Source organism: Eptatretus burgeri, chromosome 4 (genome assembly GCF_056783735.1).
Source record: "Eptatretus burgeri isolate ZD-2024b chromosome 4, Ebu_testis_v1, whole genome shotgun sequence".
NCBI classification, from domain to species: domain Eukaryota; kingdom Metazoa; phylum Chordata; class Myxini; order Myxiniformes; family Myxinidae; genus Eptatretus; species Eptatretus burgeri.
In genome coordinates, this window is record NC_140964.1 from 134,279,725 (window position 1) to 134,301,374 (window position 21,650).

Sequence of the window (21,650 nt, forward strand, 5' to 3'; positions counted from 1 at the left end):
TGTATCTCTTTTGACTCAGACACAAGGGAATGGCAAGACAAAATTGGTGACTTTTTGTTTTTTTTTCGCGATTCATCTTTGACCCCTTGAAAAGCGGAACGGCGGACTGAATCGAAAAAGAACATGCATCTTGCTTCCAAACTTAAATCGGATTGGCTCAGAAATGGAGAAATGCTGTGAAATTGTATTTTGTCGGAAGGACAGAAAAACAGTGCAGCCTCCCTCCCTCCCTCCTTGGAGGGAGTCGAGACATGATGAATCCGTCAATTAAAGTGACATTCCAGAGGAGGATATGAGGCCGGAAATTAAATGCTCTAATCTCACTGATCAAAAAGCAAACTGCCTTGAATTCAACCCTATGCTCACTTTGCCAACCTCAGAAGGATGACAGGCTGAATCAACCTGACTTGGTGTTAATTCAATGACAAATGCTTCAATGAAGACAGGGGCTTGAACTCAAGACCCTATGATTTTAAGTCAACTACCTTGACCGAAAAGCCAACACAGGCCCAACCTGAACTTTGACCTATTTCTACGAATTAATGAACCTTGATTATATGGCCACCTATTTTATGTGGCATTGCACTCTCAGCAATACTGTTTGCATTGAGCAGCATTTTGTAATGCATTACTGTTCGTTTTCATGCATTTTATTTTTACTTCCTATTTATAAGTTTTTCAAGAGGATAGTTTTGATTTTACCTAGGTCAAAGCGTGACCTTCCAGGATGTTGTTAGGTCAGGTCAGGTATGGGAGCATCGACCGGATCAATGTGTCGCTGCGTCCACTTTCCGCCGGTACTCCAGGGGCCTCCATCTTGCCATCTCCCAAGCAGATGCCTGGCCCATCCCCATCTCCTTGAGATTCTGATCCATCTGCTGCAATTATGAAGCACATCGTCAGCACATTGACCTCCTCCACTCAAGAGGCTCCCTTGCTGAAAGAATCTGGTGAGCAGGATCAGTGTCAGGAAAATGAGCCACATGTCCATACAGCCGCAGCAAACACTCACAGACTATGCAGGTAACAAATCTCATTTGAGTCTCAGGAACCGCTCATTGGACACAAAGTCTGACCAGCGACAGCCAAGCATTCCCTGAAGAGACCTGGTACCAAAGGAATTAAGTCTCCCTCTCAGATCCCTGGTCAAAGTCAAAGTCTTACATCTGTAGAGCAAGATTGGAAACACCAAGGACCTTTTCTCGGAGTTTCATCCTCCTGCACAGGTCCCAGCAGCGTCACACCCCATGATCCAGTGAATCCATGACTCCCCAGTCCCGTCCCAGACGTCTGTTGACCTCTGGCTCACAGCCAGCAGAGACATGAATATCACTGACAAGGCAAGTGAATCTCTTTGTGACTTCAACAACCTCACCACAAACAGGCACAGATGGGACAGCAGCATCCAAGATGTCATTGAAAGCCTGGATCTTAGTTTTGACCCAGGAAACCCGTAATCCCAGCGGCTCTGAATGCTCATTCAGCACCTCGAGGGCCCCCAAAAGGATATCTTAAGTCTCTGCAAAGATGACTGCATCATCTGCGAAATCAAGGTCAGAGATCTTGACATTCCCAAATTATGCAACGCAGCTTCATCTCTCCAACATCCTCCCCAGACTCCAGTCCATACAAGTGCTGAAATGTATGGGGGCCAGTACACACCACTGACGAACTCCAGTAACAACTGCAAATAAGTCAGAGATGGTACCACCACATCTCACAGCACTCTCAGTACTAGAGTGGAGTTCAGACATCAGATCGATCAATTTTGGTAGCACCCCAGGAAGACCTAGAATCCTCCAGAGGGCATCCAGATTCAACGAATCAAATGCTTTGCAGAATTCAACATAGGCTGCAAGTATCCCCTGTTGAAACTCTCGTTTGTATTTGGTGAGCACCAGTAGGACAAGGATATGGTCAATCGATGACCTCTTTGGTGTAAAGCCTCACCGCTCTGGATGCTGATGCTCATGCAGATGTTGGCGAACCCTATAAAGAATTATCCGAGCAAAGACCTTGCTTGGCACTGAGAGCATAAACTGGGATGGCACCATTCTCCCAGATTAAATCTGCAACTTCAGAGTTGCACCACAAGCCTGTGGTCAGTATTGAGGAACCAACCACTCCGGTAGACCCTGCAGTTCTGGATCATCCTCCAGCGACCATCAACGAGCACATGGTCAATCTCCTTTGCCACACCGCCAGCGTTGGAATACCAAGTCCAGCGATGAGCTTGTGGGTGCTGAAACCATGAACCAGCCACCCGAAGTCCATGACTTCTTGCATAGTTAAGGAACTTAGTGCTATTCTCATTCACAGTTCCAGACCCATGGAGACAAATACATGTCTCAACCATCCTTATCAGTTCCAGTCGATGCATTGAAATTCACCATGACTGAAAGTGTATCTCGCCTGGGGTACTGATCAACCACAGACTCGAGCGTGGCGTAGAATGCGTCCTCAACGGTGAGATCACTCGCCTCAATCAGAGCATAAACAGAGACCAGGGAAATGACACCCAAGGAGTGTCGAATCCTAAGTCTCATAATAGGCTCGTTGACCGGTGTTCCCTCAATTATCATTGGAGTCAGCTAATTGAACAGAGCTGCAGCAACTCCTTGGGCGTGGTAACCATCAGAGCGATCAGACCAATATTAGGTGTAACCACCCGCCATGATCTCTCCACTATCCGGTCTTCAAACCTCAGAGAGAGCTGCAATGCCGAAGTTGAAACGCTTGAGCTCAGATAATAACAGACAGGTGATCATCCTCTCTTCGGGATAGGACATTCCAGACACCCACCTGAAGGGACCACCTCAGGTTAACCCAAGGTGACCGCCATCTGGTGGACGACACCTCAGCATCACCCTGACACACATTACCGCAATCTGACCCAGGAAGGTTACATCGTAGTTTTCATCCTTTTGTCAAAGAGTGGGGACCCAAAGGCTTTGCCCCAATCCCATCATCCAGTGATCTTCCCTGCAAAGGGCAGCTGGACAGGTGGTACTCTCATGTATTGGGATGTCAGTTTTCTTTGCTATTTTCTTGTGTTTTGCGGAGTGAAGGGTTTTACGGTGGCTCGAGTGCAAATGTTTCCACCAACCTCCTAAAAAAAAAAGGAACCCAACTGCAGGACGACGTCTGCAGACATAGTTGGGCACTAGATATGGATGGCCGTTGGTTCACAAGGAGATCCTCCACCTTTTTGAGTTGTTCGGGTTAGCCTAAAGTCACAAGGAGTTGTGAGGGTTAGCTTAAAGTCTCCTCTTGGATTGCATTTTTTGTGGATCTCAAAATTCCTCACCACCAGCTTGTGTTAAAAAAAGAAAATTCAGGGAAAGCTTCCAGCGATTTCCTGTCACTCATACTTTCCTGTTATTCGATCACAGACAGCACAGCCTTTCCATCATATCAAGCCTGTGTTACCTTGGCAGTCACCTCGAGATGGATTTCTGTAGATTGGAAGGCATTGATGTGATTTTTTTTTGGATGACTCGTCTTTGTTGATTATCGTGTGTCATGTCACGGTTCACAAATTGCACGAAGAGCCTGGCAGGAGATGCACGCTCACCTATCAGCCGTCTGGTCAAGGTTTGAATCTCGAGCCAACTATAGACTGCCACCCTGGTGTCTCGCAGGCAGTGCATGTGCCGTCCCTCGGATGGACGTTAAGCTCGGCGTCCCTTCTGCCGGAATTATCTGGTGGATGTTAAATATCTCACGTGAAGAGTGGGTGAGCTATCGCCGGTACCCTGAGCAAATTACACCTTCCTGCCCAAACTGACAGAGGGGAACCGCATCGGCGGCACAGCTGTCTACAAAACAAGAAGAACTGCTGAAAACACTTTTCAATGCCGATAATTTTTTCACCTGATTGCTTTAACGGCTTGAAACTTTGGATCTAATTTAATGGAAGGGGGGGGGGGGAAATCTTGGTTAATAAAAGGTGCTGAAAACAAGCCCCAAACGACAAACCATGCTGGGATGCCTCAATGGTTGGAGGGGATGCTGTTAGTGTGGGTGGCATGGTGATTTTTTCTGCCGCATCCCGGTCGTGGGTTCCCTCGGTGTGCATCACCACGCGAACCCTGTCGCCCGTAAAGTTGTAGTGAGGAGTGGAAGAACTCGCGGCTCCATACACAGAATAGCCTTTGTGGAAGGAGAGGTTGAAGCCAAACGCCGACCGAGCTCCTGTAACGTGAAACGCAGCGCGTTGAGAATTATTCACAGCATAGTTACCAGCCACATCTTCGGGCAATCCTCAAATTCAGTCCACATCGGGAAAAAAAAACCCACGGTGCTGTTGTGATTTACAGTTGGTGGACAAATAAAAATGTAAACACAAATATATAGGAACTTATTATGGTGTTGGGACACCACGCGCGGCCAGTGTGGCTTTGCATGCGCCGTGGCATAAAGTCCACCGGTGTCAGGAATTCTGCGGCACCATTCTTCCATGAAAGGGTCAATCAACTCACACCTGTTTGATGGAGGTGGAAAAACGCTGTTTCAGGCATCATTCCAGAATATCCCATAAATGCTCAATTGGGTTCAGATCTGGTGACTGAGAAGACCATGACACATTGATAACATCAGCGTCACGCTCATCAAACCATTGGGCGACCAGACTTTTGTGGATGGGGCATTGGGAGTGGGGAGGGGGGCATCTTCTCTTGAACCAATACTCGCCATAATTGTAGACAACCAGGCCTGTGAAGCATTTTAAAGCATGACCTTAAGCATGCTGGGATGCATTTGCTGAATTAACACATGGGCCACACCTGTGTGGAAGCCATTGCTTGATGTCCCTCATTTCCCCAGGTGTTTCCTGTTTTGATTTGTTTGTTTTTTTTGTCCACTTCCTGTACATTGGAATTGATTGCAATGGAAGGAAAATTGCATTCATAATACATTAGTAAAATTCAATCTTGAGAACCGTTAACACACCTTATGAAAAAAAAAAGCATTGGGGATAAGACGAGACAAGAAATCGTGTACAAAATCAGATTGACAAAGAGCATTTCTTGAAGTGGGGAAAGGGAGAGGGACGGGGAATGCTGACAAGTGAGGTGCTACACAATGAGGAAAATGAAAGCTTCCAAACCATGATCCTGGCAAATTTCCCAACAGACTTTGAAGGACAAAAAATATCTTAATTGTCAAGGAAACCTCTGGAGTTGAAATGAGGAAATTAGAGCATAATGTTATTGGAGCTTCAAGGCTCATCTTTACGAGATGAAGGAATATTAGGAGGAGAATAGTGCAGAACCCACAAACCTTTGAGCCATCTAATCTGTGTTCAACAACTGGCTCGACAATAAATTGTCGGATTGGTGCTTTGCAGGCAGGGTATTGAATCACAGTATGCCGTCTGTCGCATGGACATCAAGCTGAATGTCCCTTCTTCTGATGTTAGCAGGGTGATGCAAAAAGATCTGATAGTGTCAATCGTGAAGAGTAGGCAAGTTATTGTGAGAACTCTCAAAAAATTCCAAATTCCTGCCACCTTCATTCAAATGTCAGGCCTGATGATCAGCCAGTTCGTTGAAGATTGAAGCCAAAAAATGCTCCTGACCCCACTAGAAGGTGGGAATTAATGGAGCCATAAAAACCAGACATCATCTGTTTCACAGAATCCTTCCTCCTACAGGATGTTTATGACTCCTTCTGGTCTCTCCCGAGCTATTGTGTCCTGTGATTTGATAGGCCTGGACCATGTCCTGGTGGTGGATTTTCACTTTACATCAAGAACTTCATTTCTCACTGTCCATGAACTGCTCTTACACCTCCCAACACCCAGTGGTAACTTGGGTTGTGACTTCCCCTCTGCACCCACCTATTGTTTGTCTGTATGTTGTACCATCCTCCAAACAGTGATGACTCTCTCAGACAACAAGGACCAACTTTTAACCACTCATCCCAAGCTTCTCTCCTTCATATGTGGTGATTTCAATTGTCACCATGCAACTTGGCTGGGTGTTGGTACCTCTCTCACCATCCATGGCACTTCAGCAAATGACTTCTGTAACTCCAGGGAACTGATTCAATCTATGAACTGTCTGACCTGGATTTCTCCAAATGGAAAATGCGCCCTTCTGGACTTTGTGATGACTAACTTTCCCGCAAATGTCTCCTGCTCTTCCTCTGCTGCAATTGGTTCATCTCATCATGTGCTCGTGAGAGTCAACATCTCTCTGGCTATTCACAGAGAGTGGCCTCAGTGCTGGAGAGTCTGGAAGTTCACTCAGGCTAACTGGCAGGGACTGCAAGCAGCCATCTCACTTCAGAACCTCCAATTATGGGTGAGAGATGTGAATATTGGGATTCTCATGCATGTGCTACTTGTAAATGCCCGCAGCTGCAGAGGAATCGGGGTACGGGTTGGAAAGGCAAAAGGCTGACGGCATACTCCCTTTTTCTTGGTTACTTTCTGCAGCTTTCTTTGGCTGGAAAAGCTGGGGGTTAATTTATGGACATCTCTATATAATGTGTGTGTCTGTGTGAATCTGCACCTCTATGATCCCGGTCAGTGAGATGATGACTAAGTCGACTCCAGTTGAATGTACAGCCGCAGGGGGCGCCGAGCCAGTGGCGAGCACAAAGTAGCAGTGGAGAGCTGCCCATCGCCAACACGCTGAGAAAAAAAGCACCCGCTTCCTTCACAGTCACACCGACCTTTGGTTGATTGTTTCCCACGTAGCCCAAAGGCAAAATGGCCTGCGGGGAATCCAAGGGAGAAGACATCACTCGAAGGTTATTCCAGTTCAAGTCAAACATTAAATCAAGCTGTCTCAAACCTGAGTGCATTAATAATTTTGCTTCACTCGTTTCTTCGTCCACCTTGTTTTGCGGTGAACAGGGTAATACGGGATCCTCAAGGGCTTTCCAACCTGCCTTGAGATAAATTGGCTGTCTGTCAATGTCTTACCAATCAACATAATCTCATCCATGATGAAATGAAAAATAAATATCGAGGACATAAAGAATATATAATGTTAAGAGACCTAAAACCATCACGACATTAGAAATATCACAGGATATAATATAAGTTCACGAGATAGTAAATCGAGTTAAGTGTAAAACGCATCATGAAAGGAGATGGAGCACAGCAACTGGAACTGATGAACAATGTGATTTCAAAAATAAAACCACCATAGATGCACAAGATCAATAACTGAGATTAATAGGGAACTCAAAAGCACAACTTGGTTTTTGTGTATTAAGGCCTAAGTCACATTAGTCACGGCGGCCGTGGGGTCTCCAAAATCTACGGCCACGAGCAATTATACGGCGGCCGCAGTATTTCCACGGTCACACAATGTAGCAGTCACATATGTTTTTATTTTTCGGGTAGACGCACGGCGTATTTAGAAATCGTGGAGACCGAAAACGTGGGGGTGCCGTACGGTCTTTGATTTGATGTCGCACAGTGACCTTATGGCGTCCCTGTGGCGGCCCTATAATTTTCAAGGCAAACGCAAGGTGTCCTAAGGCGACCACAGGGGGGCCCTAAGGCGAACGTGCGGCCAGACAGACGGTAACGAGTGGGTATATATATATACCAGTTCTTTTTTTACTGAAATAAAAATATAACAGTTCGGATTATACCAGTACGTGGTGCCGCCAGAATCCGAATTGAATTCGTTCCAGGAGGCTGTTCGAATTGCAAAAAGTTCGATTCCCAAACTATTTTCCCAATAAGAAATAATGGAGTGAATTAATCTGTTCCTGGACCCCAAGAAAACCCACTTTCAACTGAAATTCCCCATGTTTAAGGTAAAATAAGATGAGTAAATGACCTTCGGTGGCGGTGTATTGTATGTAAACTGGTACAATCACCACATCCAAAGTTCCACACAGGCTCGAGCTCCGGCCTGGGTTCCGATCGCTCGCGCATTCTGCGAGAGCGCTGCCCTCAGGGCACCTCACCAAACATGATGCCCCCAGAACCACAATCACTTTCATCAAACGCATCGGGCTGAGGTAATCATGGATATTCCAAATTACAACCGGTTTTTCTGTGAAATTAAATCCTTGCCCGACAGTCCGTCACACCACGTGATCGGATTGCTTTTTTGTTATTAATTAAAACACAAGATGAGAAGAAAAAAAAAACAGCACGAATCAAGGTGAAAACACGAGGTAAAGTATCGATCGACACACGAGAGATGCTTTCACGAGGACTTCCACCGACGAACTGAAGGAACAAAGCGCAAAGATGCGGCTCGAACAGGTGGGGGAGACGTGTGAACAAACATGAACGCCACGTTGTGTTCGCTTTTTTAAAATGTATAAGGTTTTTAGGGCAAAATTCATTTTTCATTGATAAGAGACTACGGCATCCGCACGAATAACGCAAGCCCACCGTACGCCCTACGTACGGTCGACGTGGAACACAACTATGTCACAACTACGGCATGTCGAATTGCTACGGCAAACGTAGAAATGAAAAAAGTTATAACTCCGCGTTATAATTGAACGGCGACCCCTACGGCCTGTAAAAGATAGCCAAACGGCGTAGGGCCACCCTGAGGCCACCGCAGAAACTCTGCGGCCGCCGCACGTTTCTATCAATTCAAAGGGGGGGGGGTACGGCCGCTGTATCCTCGCCGTAGAGCAAATGTGACTTGGGCCGAACTTTAACACAAATATTTAACACAAATGTGTGTTTCATTGAACACAGATGTTTAACACAAATATTTCACACAAGTGTGTATTTCATTGAACATCTTAAGCAGGAGATGCAACCTGAAAGAGATTAGTGACTGTAAGGTGGTGGCAGGGGAGAGTGTTGCTCGACAGCATCGATTGGTGGTCTGGAGGATGACTTTAGAGGTGAGGTTGAGGAAGAGAGTGAGGGCTGAACCAAGGACCAGATGGTGGAAGCTGAAGGAGGAAGACTGTTGCGTGGAATTTAGGGAGGAGGCGAGACCGGCGTTGGATGGTGGTAAAGAGGTGTGGGATGACTGGGCAACTACAGCAGAAGTGGTGAGGGAGATCGCTTGGAAGATATTTGGTGTGACATCTGGACAGAGGAAGGAAGCTAAGGAGACTTGGTGGTGGAACGAGGAAGTACAGGAAAGTATAAGGAAGAAGGGGTTGGCGAAAAGGAAGTGGGATAGTCAGAGAGATGAAGAAAGTAGGCAGGAGTACAAGGAGTGGTGGCGAAAGATAAAGAGAGAGGTGGCGAAGGCGAAGGAAAGGCATATGACAAGCTGTATGAGAAGTTGGATACAAAAGAAGGGGAAAAGGATTTATACCAATTGGCAAGACAGAGGGGCCGAGCTGGGAAGGATGTGCTGCAGGTTAGGGTGATAAAGGATGCAAATGGGAATGTGCTGATGGGCGAGGAGAGTGTGTTGAGAAGGTGGATGGAGTACTTTGAGGAGCTGATAAATGAAAATGAGAGAGAGAAGGTTGGAAGAGGTGGAGATAGTGAATCTGGAAGTGGGGTGGATCAGTAAGGATGAAGTGAGGACTGCTATGAAGAGGATGAAAAGTGGAAAGCTGGTTGGCCCAGATGACATACCAGTGGAGGCATGGAAGTGCTGAGGAGAGATGGCAGTGGGGTTGTTAACCAGATTGTTTAATAAAGTCTCAGAAAGTGAGAGGATGCCGGAGGAGTGGAGATTAAGTGTACTGGTTCCAATTTTCAAGAATAAGGGTGATGTGCAGAGCTGTGGAAATTACAGAGGGATAAAGTTGTTAAGCCACACCATGAAGTTGTGGGAAGGAGTAGTTGAAGCTCGGTTGAGAGGAGAGGTGACGATCTGTGAGCAGCAATATGGGTTTATGCCAGGAAAGAGCACCACTGATGCAATGTTTGCTTTGAGAATGTTGATGGAGAAGTATAGGGAAGGCCAGAAAGAGTTACATTGTGTGTTTGTGGATTTAGAGAAAGCTTATGATAGGGTGCCAAGGGAGGAGTTGTGGCATTGTATGAGGAAGTCAGGAGTGGTGGAGAAGTATGTGAGGATCGTGCAGGATATGTATGAGGACAGTGTGACAGCAGTGAGGTGTGCGGTAGGAATGACGGACCAGTTTAAGGTAAAAGTGGGATTGCACCAAGGATCGACTCTGAGCCCTTTCCTGTTTGCAATGGTGATGGACAGGTTGACAGACGAGATCAGACTGGAGTCTCCATGGACTATGATGTTCGCAGATGACATCATGATCTGTAAGGAGAGTAGGGAGCAGGCTGAGGCGAGCCTCGAGAGGTGGAGGTACGCACTGGAGAGAAGGGGAATGATAGTCAGTCGGAGTAAGACGGAGTACATGTGCGTAAATGAGAGGGAGGGTGGTGGTATGGTGCGGTTGCAAGGAGTTGAGGTGGGGAAGGTGGATTGGTTTAAATACTTGAGATCAACTGTCCAAAGTAACGGAGAGTGTGGGAGAGAAGTGAAAAAGAGAGTGCAGGCAGGATGGAGTGGGTGGAGAAGAGTTGCAGGAGTGATTTGTGACAGAAGGGTAGCTGCAAGAGTGAAGGGGAAAGTATACAAGATGGTAGTGAGACCAGCTATGTTGTATGGTTTGGAGGCGGTTGTACTATCAAAAAGACAGGAAGCGGAGCTGGAGGTGGCAGAGTTAAAGATGCTGCGATTCTCGTTGGGAGTGACGAGGATGGATAGGATAAGAAATGAGTATATTAGAGGGACAGCGCAGGTAGGACGGTTTGGAGACAAAGTGAGAGAGGCGAGATTGAGATGGTTTGGACATGTGCACAGGAGGGAAGTGGAGTATATCGGGAGAAGGATGTTGAAGATGGAGCCGCCAGGCAGGAGGAGAAGAGGAAGGCCAAAGAAGAGGTTCATGGATACGGTGAGGGTGGACATGCGGGTGGTTGGAGTGTCAATGGAAGATTTGGAGGATAAAGCGAAATGGAGATGGTTGATGCGCTGTGGTGACCCCTAACGGGAGCTAGCCGAAAGAAGAAGAAGAAGAAGAGTGTGTTTCATTGATCACAGACGTTTAACACAAATCTGTATTTCATTGAACGCAGATGTTTAACACAAATCTGTATTTCATTGAACGCAGATGTTTAACACAAATGTGAATTTCATTGAAGAGAGAGGTGTAACACAAATGTGTATTTCATTGAACACAGACGTTTAACACAAATGTGTGTTTCATTGATCACAGACGTTTAACACAAATGTGTATTTCATTGATCACAGACGTTTAACACAATTGTTTGTTTCATTGATCACATACATTTAACACAAATATTTAACACAAATGTGTATTTCATTGATCACAGACGTTTTACACAAATGTGTGTTTCATTGAACACAGACGTTTAACACAAATGTGTGTTTCATTGAACACAGACGTTTAACAGATATATTTAACACAAATGTGTGTTTCATTGAACGCAGACGTTTAACACAAATGTGTATTTCATTGAACAGAGATATTTAACACAAATATTTAATACAAATGTGTGTTTCATTGATCACAGACATTTAACACAAATGTGTGTTTCATTGAACATAGACGTTTAACACAAATGTGTGTTTCATTGAACGCAGATGTTTAACACAAATGTGTATTTCATTGATCACAGACGTTTAACACAAATGTGTATTTCATTGATCACAGACGTTTAACACAAATGTGTGTTTCATTGATCACAAATGTGTATTTCATTGATCACAGACGTTTAACACAAATGTGTGTTTCATTGAACACAGACGTTTAACACAAATATTTAACACAAATGTGTATTTCATTGAACACAAATATTTAACACAAATATTTAACACAAATGTGTGTTTCATTGATCAAAGACGCTTAACACAAATGTGTGTTTCATTGAACACAGACGTTTAACACAAATATGGATTTAATTGAACACAGATGTTTAACACATATTTTACACAAATGTGTATTTCATTGAACAGAGAGATTTAACACAAATGTGTATTTCATTGAACACAGACGTTTAACACAAATATTTGACCTTCAGAGTTACTAATGACTGTGGAGTCGGTATCGGAATCCGAATTCAAAATGCACTGTTTCCCTTTGTGAAGCTGCCATTTGGATCAAGGTGGGTTCTGAGTTTGACGTCACTGGCGAAATTGAAAATCAACACTGGGGCTTTTTTCAGCACTTTGTGATTGGCACTTCTTTTGTTTTCTCTCTTTTTTTGTGATTGGCAAATTTTTGAATCATCACTTGAATTATCGATCATATATACAGCACTATTTATTAATATCTGAGCATCCGTGAGAAATTTACTGAAAATCCCCTCGGCTCGGATCTTAACTCAACAATGTCCACGTTGTTACCATTTCAATCAAGCAATCGTAAATCAGTGGCAAAACTTAAATCTCTAAGTTCTGCACATAGGTTTAATTACACACAGAGAATAAAGAACATGTGTGAACAAACAAGAACAACCACGCGGAGCTCTTGCACACCTGCGACACGTCTCAGGAAGAAACAAGGAGAAACTGTCAAAGCAGAACTTGCGCAGAATTCATACACTGTGCCACATGAATAAAAATGAGGGGTTCTGGAGAAGAGTGCATGAGAATAAGAGAAAGTGGATATATATATATATATATATATATATATATATATATATATATATATATATATATATATATATATATATATATATATATATATATATATATCCATTACTGGGCAGCCAATGTGATGTAATAGGGCACCAAGAGCCTGACAGTGCTAAACAAAATAGGAGCTGCCATCTGGAAAACACATGAAAGCAAGGCTGCAATTTCTCAGAAAAAAATGTTCCTCATAGCAACAACCTTGGCTGGAGTTCACCCACAGCAATCATTCATTGAACCTGGGCTTCTGAAATGGGATGTGCTCGTACTGCGCTCACACCTGCCTTGGGGTAGGGTGGGAGGAGGGGAGTTGCATTTTCTTTCTGCAGCAAATTCTCATTCTCTGTCTTTCTCTCTCTTCCTCCCTGCCCCCCTCCCCTTCCCAGCCCCCACCGACTTCTCCATGCCATGACACAGCCTATTATTTCCTGAGGCACTCTCCAATGTGCAAGCTCCCCCATTAGCTGTTGTCTGGTTGTATTAAGATCTACCACCTCTGTGACTGCTCACCTGAAAGCAGATGAGATATCCATGTTTAAAGCCTGGCGTCAGCTTCGCAGTTAGGGTGGCTGGCTTAGGATCTGGATCTAAAGGTCCTGAGTTTGAGCCCCGTCGGCTACCGAATTAACTCCAGGTGGGGTTGACTCAGCCTGTCATCCTTCCAAGGTCGGTGAAATGAGCATTAGTGCACTGGTAGTAGGTGCACTGCATCAGCGGCATAGCTGTGCGCTTAACCAAGGCTGCACACGAGAGTGTGTGTTGTGTGCCGCCCATGAATAATGAATATGTGAATCACTGAGATATTTACAAATTCCTCCAGCTGGAATCTCAAAGCAAAACCCCAACAGGTCAGAGACATAAAAACAACTCTTACAAATCAAAAACATTTCCCACTTTACATTGCAATACCCATGTAGATCATAATAATATGAACATGCACGGATCTTGAAAGCAAGTCGTCTCACCTATAGTCCTACAGGTGATGTACCAAGGAAGTTGCACAGAGGATTGCTTACTTTACCCAGGTGGCTCAGTAACAAACGACTCCGCATCACTCACAAAACACCAGCGGACATCTATGAGCCATCAATTTTGTCCATCAGCAACGGACAAAGAACAATGTTTATGTTCATTTTGTCCTTGATGTCATTGATGTGTGCTGGCACAACGCCCGATTTGCGGGCGATCTTGTGCCAAGCGTGCGACACGTTCTTCTGACGCATCCCTTTATTTGAGAAGTGTATAGGCAACAGACCCCTGCCTCAATCGCTCCAGAAAATAAAAAAATAACCCATGTTATGTACATTCAGCAAAAGCATATGTACTGCTCATGTGCAAATGTACATCATGGTTATATAGCTTGGATAATTCCAAATGCACTGGCCCATAGGCCTGAAATGTAAGGCTTGAAGCCGGAGTTCTTTACGTACTGTCTCCTTCACACGGCCCATGACGCAAATCGACTCCGACCTTCCGACACTTGATCCTTTTAAGTCTCTTTGATTGTTTTACACTGAACGGAAAACTTATAGGGAGGGCATCGCGATTGTGAATATGACACTTACGAAGAGGCTTTGCACAGCATCAACATGGCAGACCTGAGCCCTTGTTTTTTTCAGATTTACAATTGTGGGTGGCGTCAGGCCAGCTGAAGAATCAATGAGTAGAAAGCAGACATGCAGTACGTACAAAGATACAAACACTTGCTCCATTATATTAAAAAAAAAAGTACAAACAAGCCGGGAGGCGACGATGGTTCGTGGGCATTATTGAGGAAGCCCTACCGTAAAAGCTTATCTCTTCCATCAAAATTGACCAAATCAAATCGGATTTTTTATGTGTTGTACTTATGGACATCACGCACAGCTTCTAGGAAAAGGAATTGCGAGAAAAAAAATGTAGAAAATAAATAAATAAAAAGTTCAAGGGGGCGTGGCTCCACCCACAAGGGGCGTCTGACGCGCCTCATACAAAAAGACAACTACACCATGATATCGAGCTTGTGTCCAAGTTTCATCAAGATCGCATCAAACGTCACGGAGCTATGCTCTGGAGAGAGTCACAAACAGACAGACAGACAGACAGACAGACAGACACAACGAAAATAGTGGTCACTGCTGGCGCCCACGAACCAATGGATGTCCTTATAAGCTGACCCATGTACAAATTGGAGAAGATCTTGAGATACTCAGGAAAGATGAGAGTTGTGTAAGCAGAATATTATGATCAAATGTCTGATATACACAACAGATAGATGCAGTGCAATGAAAGAACAATATTGACCAGAATGAAGGTGGAATTTGAAGAATACCATATTGCCGGTGTTTCCTATTGTGAAAGAGATGTTTCATCACGATGACAACTTTTGCAACGAGAGTGAAAATTATTTGTGAATGGTAATTCAGCTTGAACACCATTTGTTCCACAGTTGTCTGCGAATAAAACTGGGAATAAAATAGGAATAATTAGCTCCAGATACAAAGCAGTCAATTTGAAAATTAAATTATGACACATGAATCTTGTAATCAAAGTGAAATATAACCCATTAAAACACGTGTGACAAAAATTAAATATAACTTACATCAATGAAACAGGGTGGCCGAGAGGTATGCATACTCGTCTCTGAGCCAGCTTGCCTGGGTTGGAATCTCGGCCCAGCTCCAAGGTGTCATCCTGGTCTCGCAGGAATGGCAAGGCATCAATGTGTGTGCCATCCCTCTCAGGTGAGACCAGGTATGGCAGCATGAGCTGGACGCAGCGTCCACTTTCCGCCGGTACTCCAGGGGCCTCCGTCTGGCCATCCCCCAGGTAAATGCCTGGCCCATCCCCATTTCCTTGAGATACCGATCAACCTGCTGCAACCATGAGGCAAGTGGTCAGCCCATTGACCTCCTCCACTCACGAGACTCCCTCGCTGAGAGAATCTGTTGAGCAGGATCAGCGTCAGGAAAACGAGCCACATGTCCATACAGCCGCAGCTGACGCTCACGGACGATGCAGATGGCAAATCCCATTTGAGTCTCCCCCAGCAACCGCTCATTGGACACAAAGTCTGACCAGTGATAGACAAGCATTCTCCGAAGAGACCTGTTACCAAAGGAATTAAGTCTCCGTCTCAGAACCCTGGTCAGAGTTTAAGTCTCACATCCGCAGAGCAAAACTGGAAGTACCAAGGACCTGAAGACTTGGACTTTCATCCTCCTGCACAGGTACCGACAACGCCACACCCCAAGATTCACTTCCGGTTCCGGTTTTGAGCGGCAAGAGGTCTCCTTCGGGGCTCCCTGCTGATGTTCTCAAAGTTAAGTTCCGGTTGTTATTTGTCCCGTTTTAACTGTTTAATTTTCTCACCTACATGTTAATGTGTGTTCCTAGTTCGGTTTTGTTTCAAAAATCGTGCTATTTTGTGAGTATTTATGTCGACGTTCTTACTTGGTGTTTGAGGCCTAGTCCTAGGCTTGAGGCCTACCGGTTCCACTCGGTGTTCGATCGTTTTTTTTTTTTGTTGTTGTTTGTTTTTTCTCCCCATTACCTTCAATTTCTATCCTCCCCATTACCTTCAATTTTCATCCTCCCCACTTTCCAAACATCCCCCATTCTCCCAACTAATCTCTTTCTTATCTCAAAAAAAAAAATATATATATATATATATATACCCAACAACAACAACAACAACACGCTCACCTTCTCCCGATTCTGCTACTTCTTCTTCCTCTTAACTTCCTCCTCGTCTTCCTCGATTTCTTTTTTTTTACACTTCCATGACCTAATCTGTTGAACTCTCTCATACATTAATATTAACAACAAAAACGATCTCATAATGCTTCATCTTCCTCTCTCACACATGTGGTACTCTTTACTGTTTCACAATGCACTACTCTTCTGCTATTTTAACAGACTGCTCTCATTTCGACCTCTCCTTCATTCCTTGCCTAAAAATCCAACTATTACAGCGCTTCTTCTCTCCATGCTCTGAATTCGCCTTCATTGCATCCATCAAGAATTGTGTTAAATCGCATCTCTGACCTAAAACTTTTAAAAACCACAGTTTGCCATGGATGCTCGCTTTCCATCAACCATTCTTTTTTCCAACTTCAGTGCCAACTCACCCCCCTCACCCCTCACTCTCACTCTCAAAGCAACCATCCCACTCTTCTCCCTCCAAGCCTCCCTCTCACCTCTTTCAAAATTCCCCCCTCACCTTTCTCCCACCTTTCATCCCTCTCACTCTTCCTTCTCTAAGTTGCCCCCCTCTCATCCAACAACCTGCCTCCCTCCACTGCCCTCTCACCTCCATCTCTTCACTCCACCTCCTCAAATCCTCAACTGCCATCTTCCTTGTCTCTTGTCCCCCTCTCTCCCAGCACCACAGAGCCTTTTCTCCTCCTCATTCGGCCCCCTCCCCTCGCTATTCTGCAATACCCCACACTCCTTCAGCAATCCTCCTTACCTCCCCCCCTCGTCCCTCGTCCTACCCTCCCCCGCCCCCTCCACCTCCTGCACGCAAAGTCTCCTCCCCTACCTCTTCATTAAAAGTGTGGACCTCAAATATCCGGGGCCTTCGCTCAAACCTTTCAGATCTTTCCCTACAGGTTGCCACTGACAAACCAGACATTATCTGCCTAACAGAAACTTTCCTCTCCCAAGACGTGTCTGACTCCCAAGTATCTCTCCCTGGTTACTCCTTCTTACAGTATGACAGACCTGAGCCTCGTCCTGGTGGAGGTGTTGCTCTCTTCATCAAAGACTCTATTCCTCATTCTCCCTGCACTGCTCTCACTCCCCCACACCCCCAGGAATACCTCTGGCTTCGGCTTCCCCTCCACTCCCACCTCATGTTTATATGTGTACTGTACCGTCCACCGAACAGTGATGACTCCATCTACACCTCACTCTCCGAAAACATGGACCATCTTCTATCTTCTCATCCAAACTCTCTCTTCCTCTTATGTGGCGACTTCAATTGTCATCACGCCAGTTGGCTAGGTGTGGGTACCTCTCTCACCTGCCATGGGACATCAGCAAAAGCTTTCTGTGACTCATTGGGACTGACTCAATCGGTCAACTTCCCGACGCGGATCTCAACCAATGGTACTCCATCTCTTCTGGATCTGATTTTGACAAATTTCCCTGACAATATCTGCTGCTCTTCCTTCGCTCCAATTGGTTCTTCTGACCACGTCCTTGTTAAAGAGGACATCTCTCTGGCTGTTATCAGAGAACCACCTCACCGCCGTCGAGTCTGGCATTTCACTCAAGCCGACTGGCAGGGTCTCCGAGCAGCCATCAAACTTACAGACTGGTCTCCTATCACTACTTTCTCAAACATCAACTCATCCTGGGAATTCTTTCAAAGAAACTTGCTCTCCCTCATGCACAGATTTATCCCCTCTCGTGTTCAGTTGTCTTACCCTTCCTCCCGCCCTTGGTTTACTGAAGCTTGTGGCGAGGCAGTTGTCCTGAAACAACTTGCCTTTGCCTCATGGAAAGCAAACCCAACTGAGGGCAATCTCAGTTCTTTCCACAAAGCTCGGAACAAGTGTGTATCTACCCTCAGGAGAGCCAGAAAACAACATCTTTCTCATCTCAAGTCTGAACTCTCAAACCTCTCTCCCTCCTCAAAATCCTGGTGGCGTTTAATCAAATCTGTTTCTGGTGTATGTTCCCCCTCTATCCCCTCCCTTACCTCAAATGTCCGCACTGCTGATTCCACACGTGATAAAGCTGAATGTCTAAACTCGGTGTTTGCAGCTAAATCTTGTGTCCCAAACCCATCACTATCTCTACCCACTTTACCCAGTCGCACCCAACTGTCCTTGGACTCTGTATCCTTTTCTCCTGACAAGGTGGAGAGCTTGCTTTCAAACCTCGAGTCAGATTCTGCAACCGGTCCAGACGGCATCAGCCCACGTGTCCTCAAAGCCTGCTCTTCTGCTCTTGCTCACCCTCTCTCTGTTCTATTCACCCTCTCATTTTCCCAAGGTCATCTGCCATCTGCTTGGAAATCTGCTAACATCACTGCCCTGCATAAAAAAGGTGCAAAAACAGATCCCTGTAACTACAGACCAATCAGCCTTCTCCCAATCATCAGCAAGGTTATGGAATCCATCATCGCTTCAGACATGAAATCCTTCCTCTTCTCCAATGGCTTGATTTCCAATCATCAATTTGGTTTCAGACCAGGTCACTCTACCCTGGATATGCTGCTACTGCTCTCCCATCAATGGATGGAGGTCCTCAATGCCAGACAGGAAATCCGAGCCGTATCCCTGGACATATCACGTGCTTTTGACACAGTCTGGCACCCTGCCCTACTCACCAAACTCTCTTCCCATGGTATTCAAGGCCATCTCCACTCATGGCTCGCAGACTTCCTCTCCTGTCGCAGTCAACGTGTGGCCCTAAATGGAGTTCTTTCATCCCCTCTTCCTGTGCAGGCTGGAGTTCCTCAAGGTAGCGTTCTGGGCCCTGTTCTTTTTCTGGTTTTCATCAATGATCTCTCGGACTCTCTGGAAAATCCTCTATTTCTCTTTGCCGATGACTCCACCCTCTGCCGTACCATCTGTCATCCCTCAGACCGGCAAGCAGCAGCTTCTTCGCTCACTGCAGATCTGGATAAAATCACAAACTGGTCCAACACGTGGAACATGTCTTTCAATCCACACAAATCTCACACTCTCACTATGTCTCTTCGAAAGGACCGTTTACAAAACCCCCCCATCCACTTTCTCAACAATCCTCTGGAAGAAGTCTTTTCTTTCAAGCTTCTGGGTCTCACTATCTGCCATGACCTTTCCTGGGAAAGTCACATTTCCAACCTTGCCTCAAAAAGCCAGTCGCCGACTGTGAATCCTCCGTCGTGCAAAGTCCTTCCTCGGCCCTCTTGAGCTCCTGACTACTTACAAAGCTTTTGTCCGTAGCCTGATGGAGTACTGCTCTCCCCTCTGGGCTGGTGCTCTTACCTCCCACCTTTCTCGGCTTCACGCTGTCGAAACCAGGGCTTTTAAGATCATTGGCATCTCCCGCAATGAAGCTGAGTCTTTGGGCCTCTCACTCAATCACCGCAGGTTGGTCGGTGGTCTTTCTGTCTTCTACCGACTCCTCTCCAGCCTTGCCCCCCCTGCTCTCTCTGCGATTTGTCCCAACCACATTTCCACAGGACGCTCAAGGTCCGCCAACAACCCCCTTCTGGTAAAACTACCAAAATCACGAATCACTGCTCATCTTCACTCTTTCATTCCTCTTTTTTTCCCGCCTTTGGAATAAACTTCCTCACTCTATTCTTTCCCATTCTTCCCTCCAGGCTTTCAAAACAGCTGTTCACCACCACCTCTTATCTTCCCCCATCCAAATCCTCGATCTTTTCTACCCCCGATAATCCACCCAAGCCCACTTCCTTCAATTCTCCTGCTTTCCTTCCTGAAAGTCCCTGTAATGTCCATCTTCTCTTCGCCATGTTCCCCGTCCCATCCCCATCCCTCTCCCTTCCACAGTTCACCTAATGTGTCTGTTCCCCACTGTTTTGTCCCTTCCACTCCCGCCCCTCTTGTCTCATGCCTCCTTGCTGTGAGTTGTGTGTTAGCTCTCATACGAGCCTCGACCAAGGTATACAAAAAAAAAAAAAAAAAAAAAAAAAAAAAGATACAGTGAATTCATGACTCTCCAGGCCTGACCCATACATATGTAGACCTCTGGCTCACAGCCAGCAGAGACATGAGTGTCACTGCCAAGGTAAGTGAATCTCTACGTGACTTCAACATCCTCACCACAAACAGGCACAGACAAGATAACAGCATTCAACATATCATTGAAAGCCTGGATCTTAGTTTTAACCCAGGAAACCCATAATCCCAGTGGCTTGCACTCCTCATTCAGCACCTCGAGGGCCCCCAAAAGGATATCTAAAGTCTCTGCAAAGATGACTGCATCATCTGCGAAATCAAGGTCAGAGATCTTGACATTCCCAAACGATGGACCAAAGCTTGATCTCTCCGACATCCTCCCCAGAATCCAGTCCATACAAGTGCTGAAAAGTTTGGGGGCCAGTACACACCCCTGACGAATTCCAGGAACAACTGGAAATTAGTCGGAGAAGGTATCACCACATCTCACTGCACTCTCAGTACCAGAGTATAGTTCAGACATCAGATTGTATCAAAATATAATAACAAATATTTTCAGACATCAGAGTGTAGTCTGAAATCCCCCAAGACGAGGAGAGTATCTAGTCTGGGGCACTGATCAACCACAGACTTGAGCGTGACATAGAATGCGTCCTTCACTGTGAGATCACTCACCTCAGTCGGAGCATCTACAGAGATCCGAGAAACGACACCAAGGAGTGACGAATCCTTCGTCTCATAATTTGCTTGTTAACCAGTGTTACATCAATTACCATTGGAATCAGCTTATTGGGCACAGCCACAGCAACTCCTTGGGCATGGTAACCATCACAGCGACCAGTCCAATAGTAGGTGGAACCACCCACCATGATCTTGCCACTATCCGGTCTCCAAACCTCAGAGAGTGCTGCAATACCGATGTCTAAACACTTGAGCACAGATGATAACAGAGACAGGTGATCATCCTCTCTTACGGATGGGACATTCCAGGCACCCACCTGAAGGGACCACCATCTGGTGGACGATACCTCAGCACCACACCGACACACACTACGGCAACCTGACCCAGGAAGGTTACCCCGTGGTTTTCCTCTATCATCAAAGACTGGGGGTCCTGAAGGTTTTGCCCCAATCCCGTCATCCGGTGAGCCGCCCTGCGAAGGGAAGCTGCACAGGAGGTACTCCCACGGAGTGGGTTTTCAGATTTCTTTGCGTTTTTATGGTTCGCCGAGTGAAGTGTTTTATGGTGGCCGGAGTGCAAATCCTGCCACCAACCTCCCCCAAAAAAGTAACCCAACTTCAGGAGGACGTCCGCAGACACTGTTGGGCACTAAACATGGATGGCCGTTGGCTCACAAGGAGCTCCTCCACCCTTTGACAGGTTTTGTTTTTAAAGCTGTTGGGTGTCCATATACAAACACCCTCCTCACCAGAAAACCTGGTGGGG

At 45.8% G+C, this 21,650-nt stretch overlaps 1 protein-coding gene across 2 annotated transcripts in view; it reads right to left on the reverse strand.

Moving 5' to 3' along the window:
• GPR149 (G protein-coupled receptor 149) overlaps positions 1-21,650 on the reverse strand; it is an 88,106-nt gene that overhangs the window by 43,320 nt on the left and 23,136 nt on the right. Inside the window, exons 2-3 of one of the 2 annotated variants that reach the window (XM_085880091.1) lie at positions 6,516-6,720; positions 3,979-4,194 (exon numbers count right to left, since the gene is read on the reverse strand). In XM_085880091.1, coding sequence (XP_085736217.1) covers positions 3,979-4,194; positions 6,516-6,720 — 421 coding nt within the window. The remainder of the gene's footprint in view (positions 1-3,978; positions 4,195-6,515; positions 6,721-21,650) is intronic. The other variant, XM_085880092.1, reaches the window with a different exon arrangement.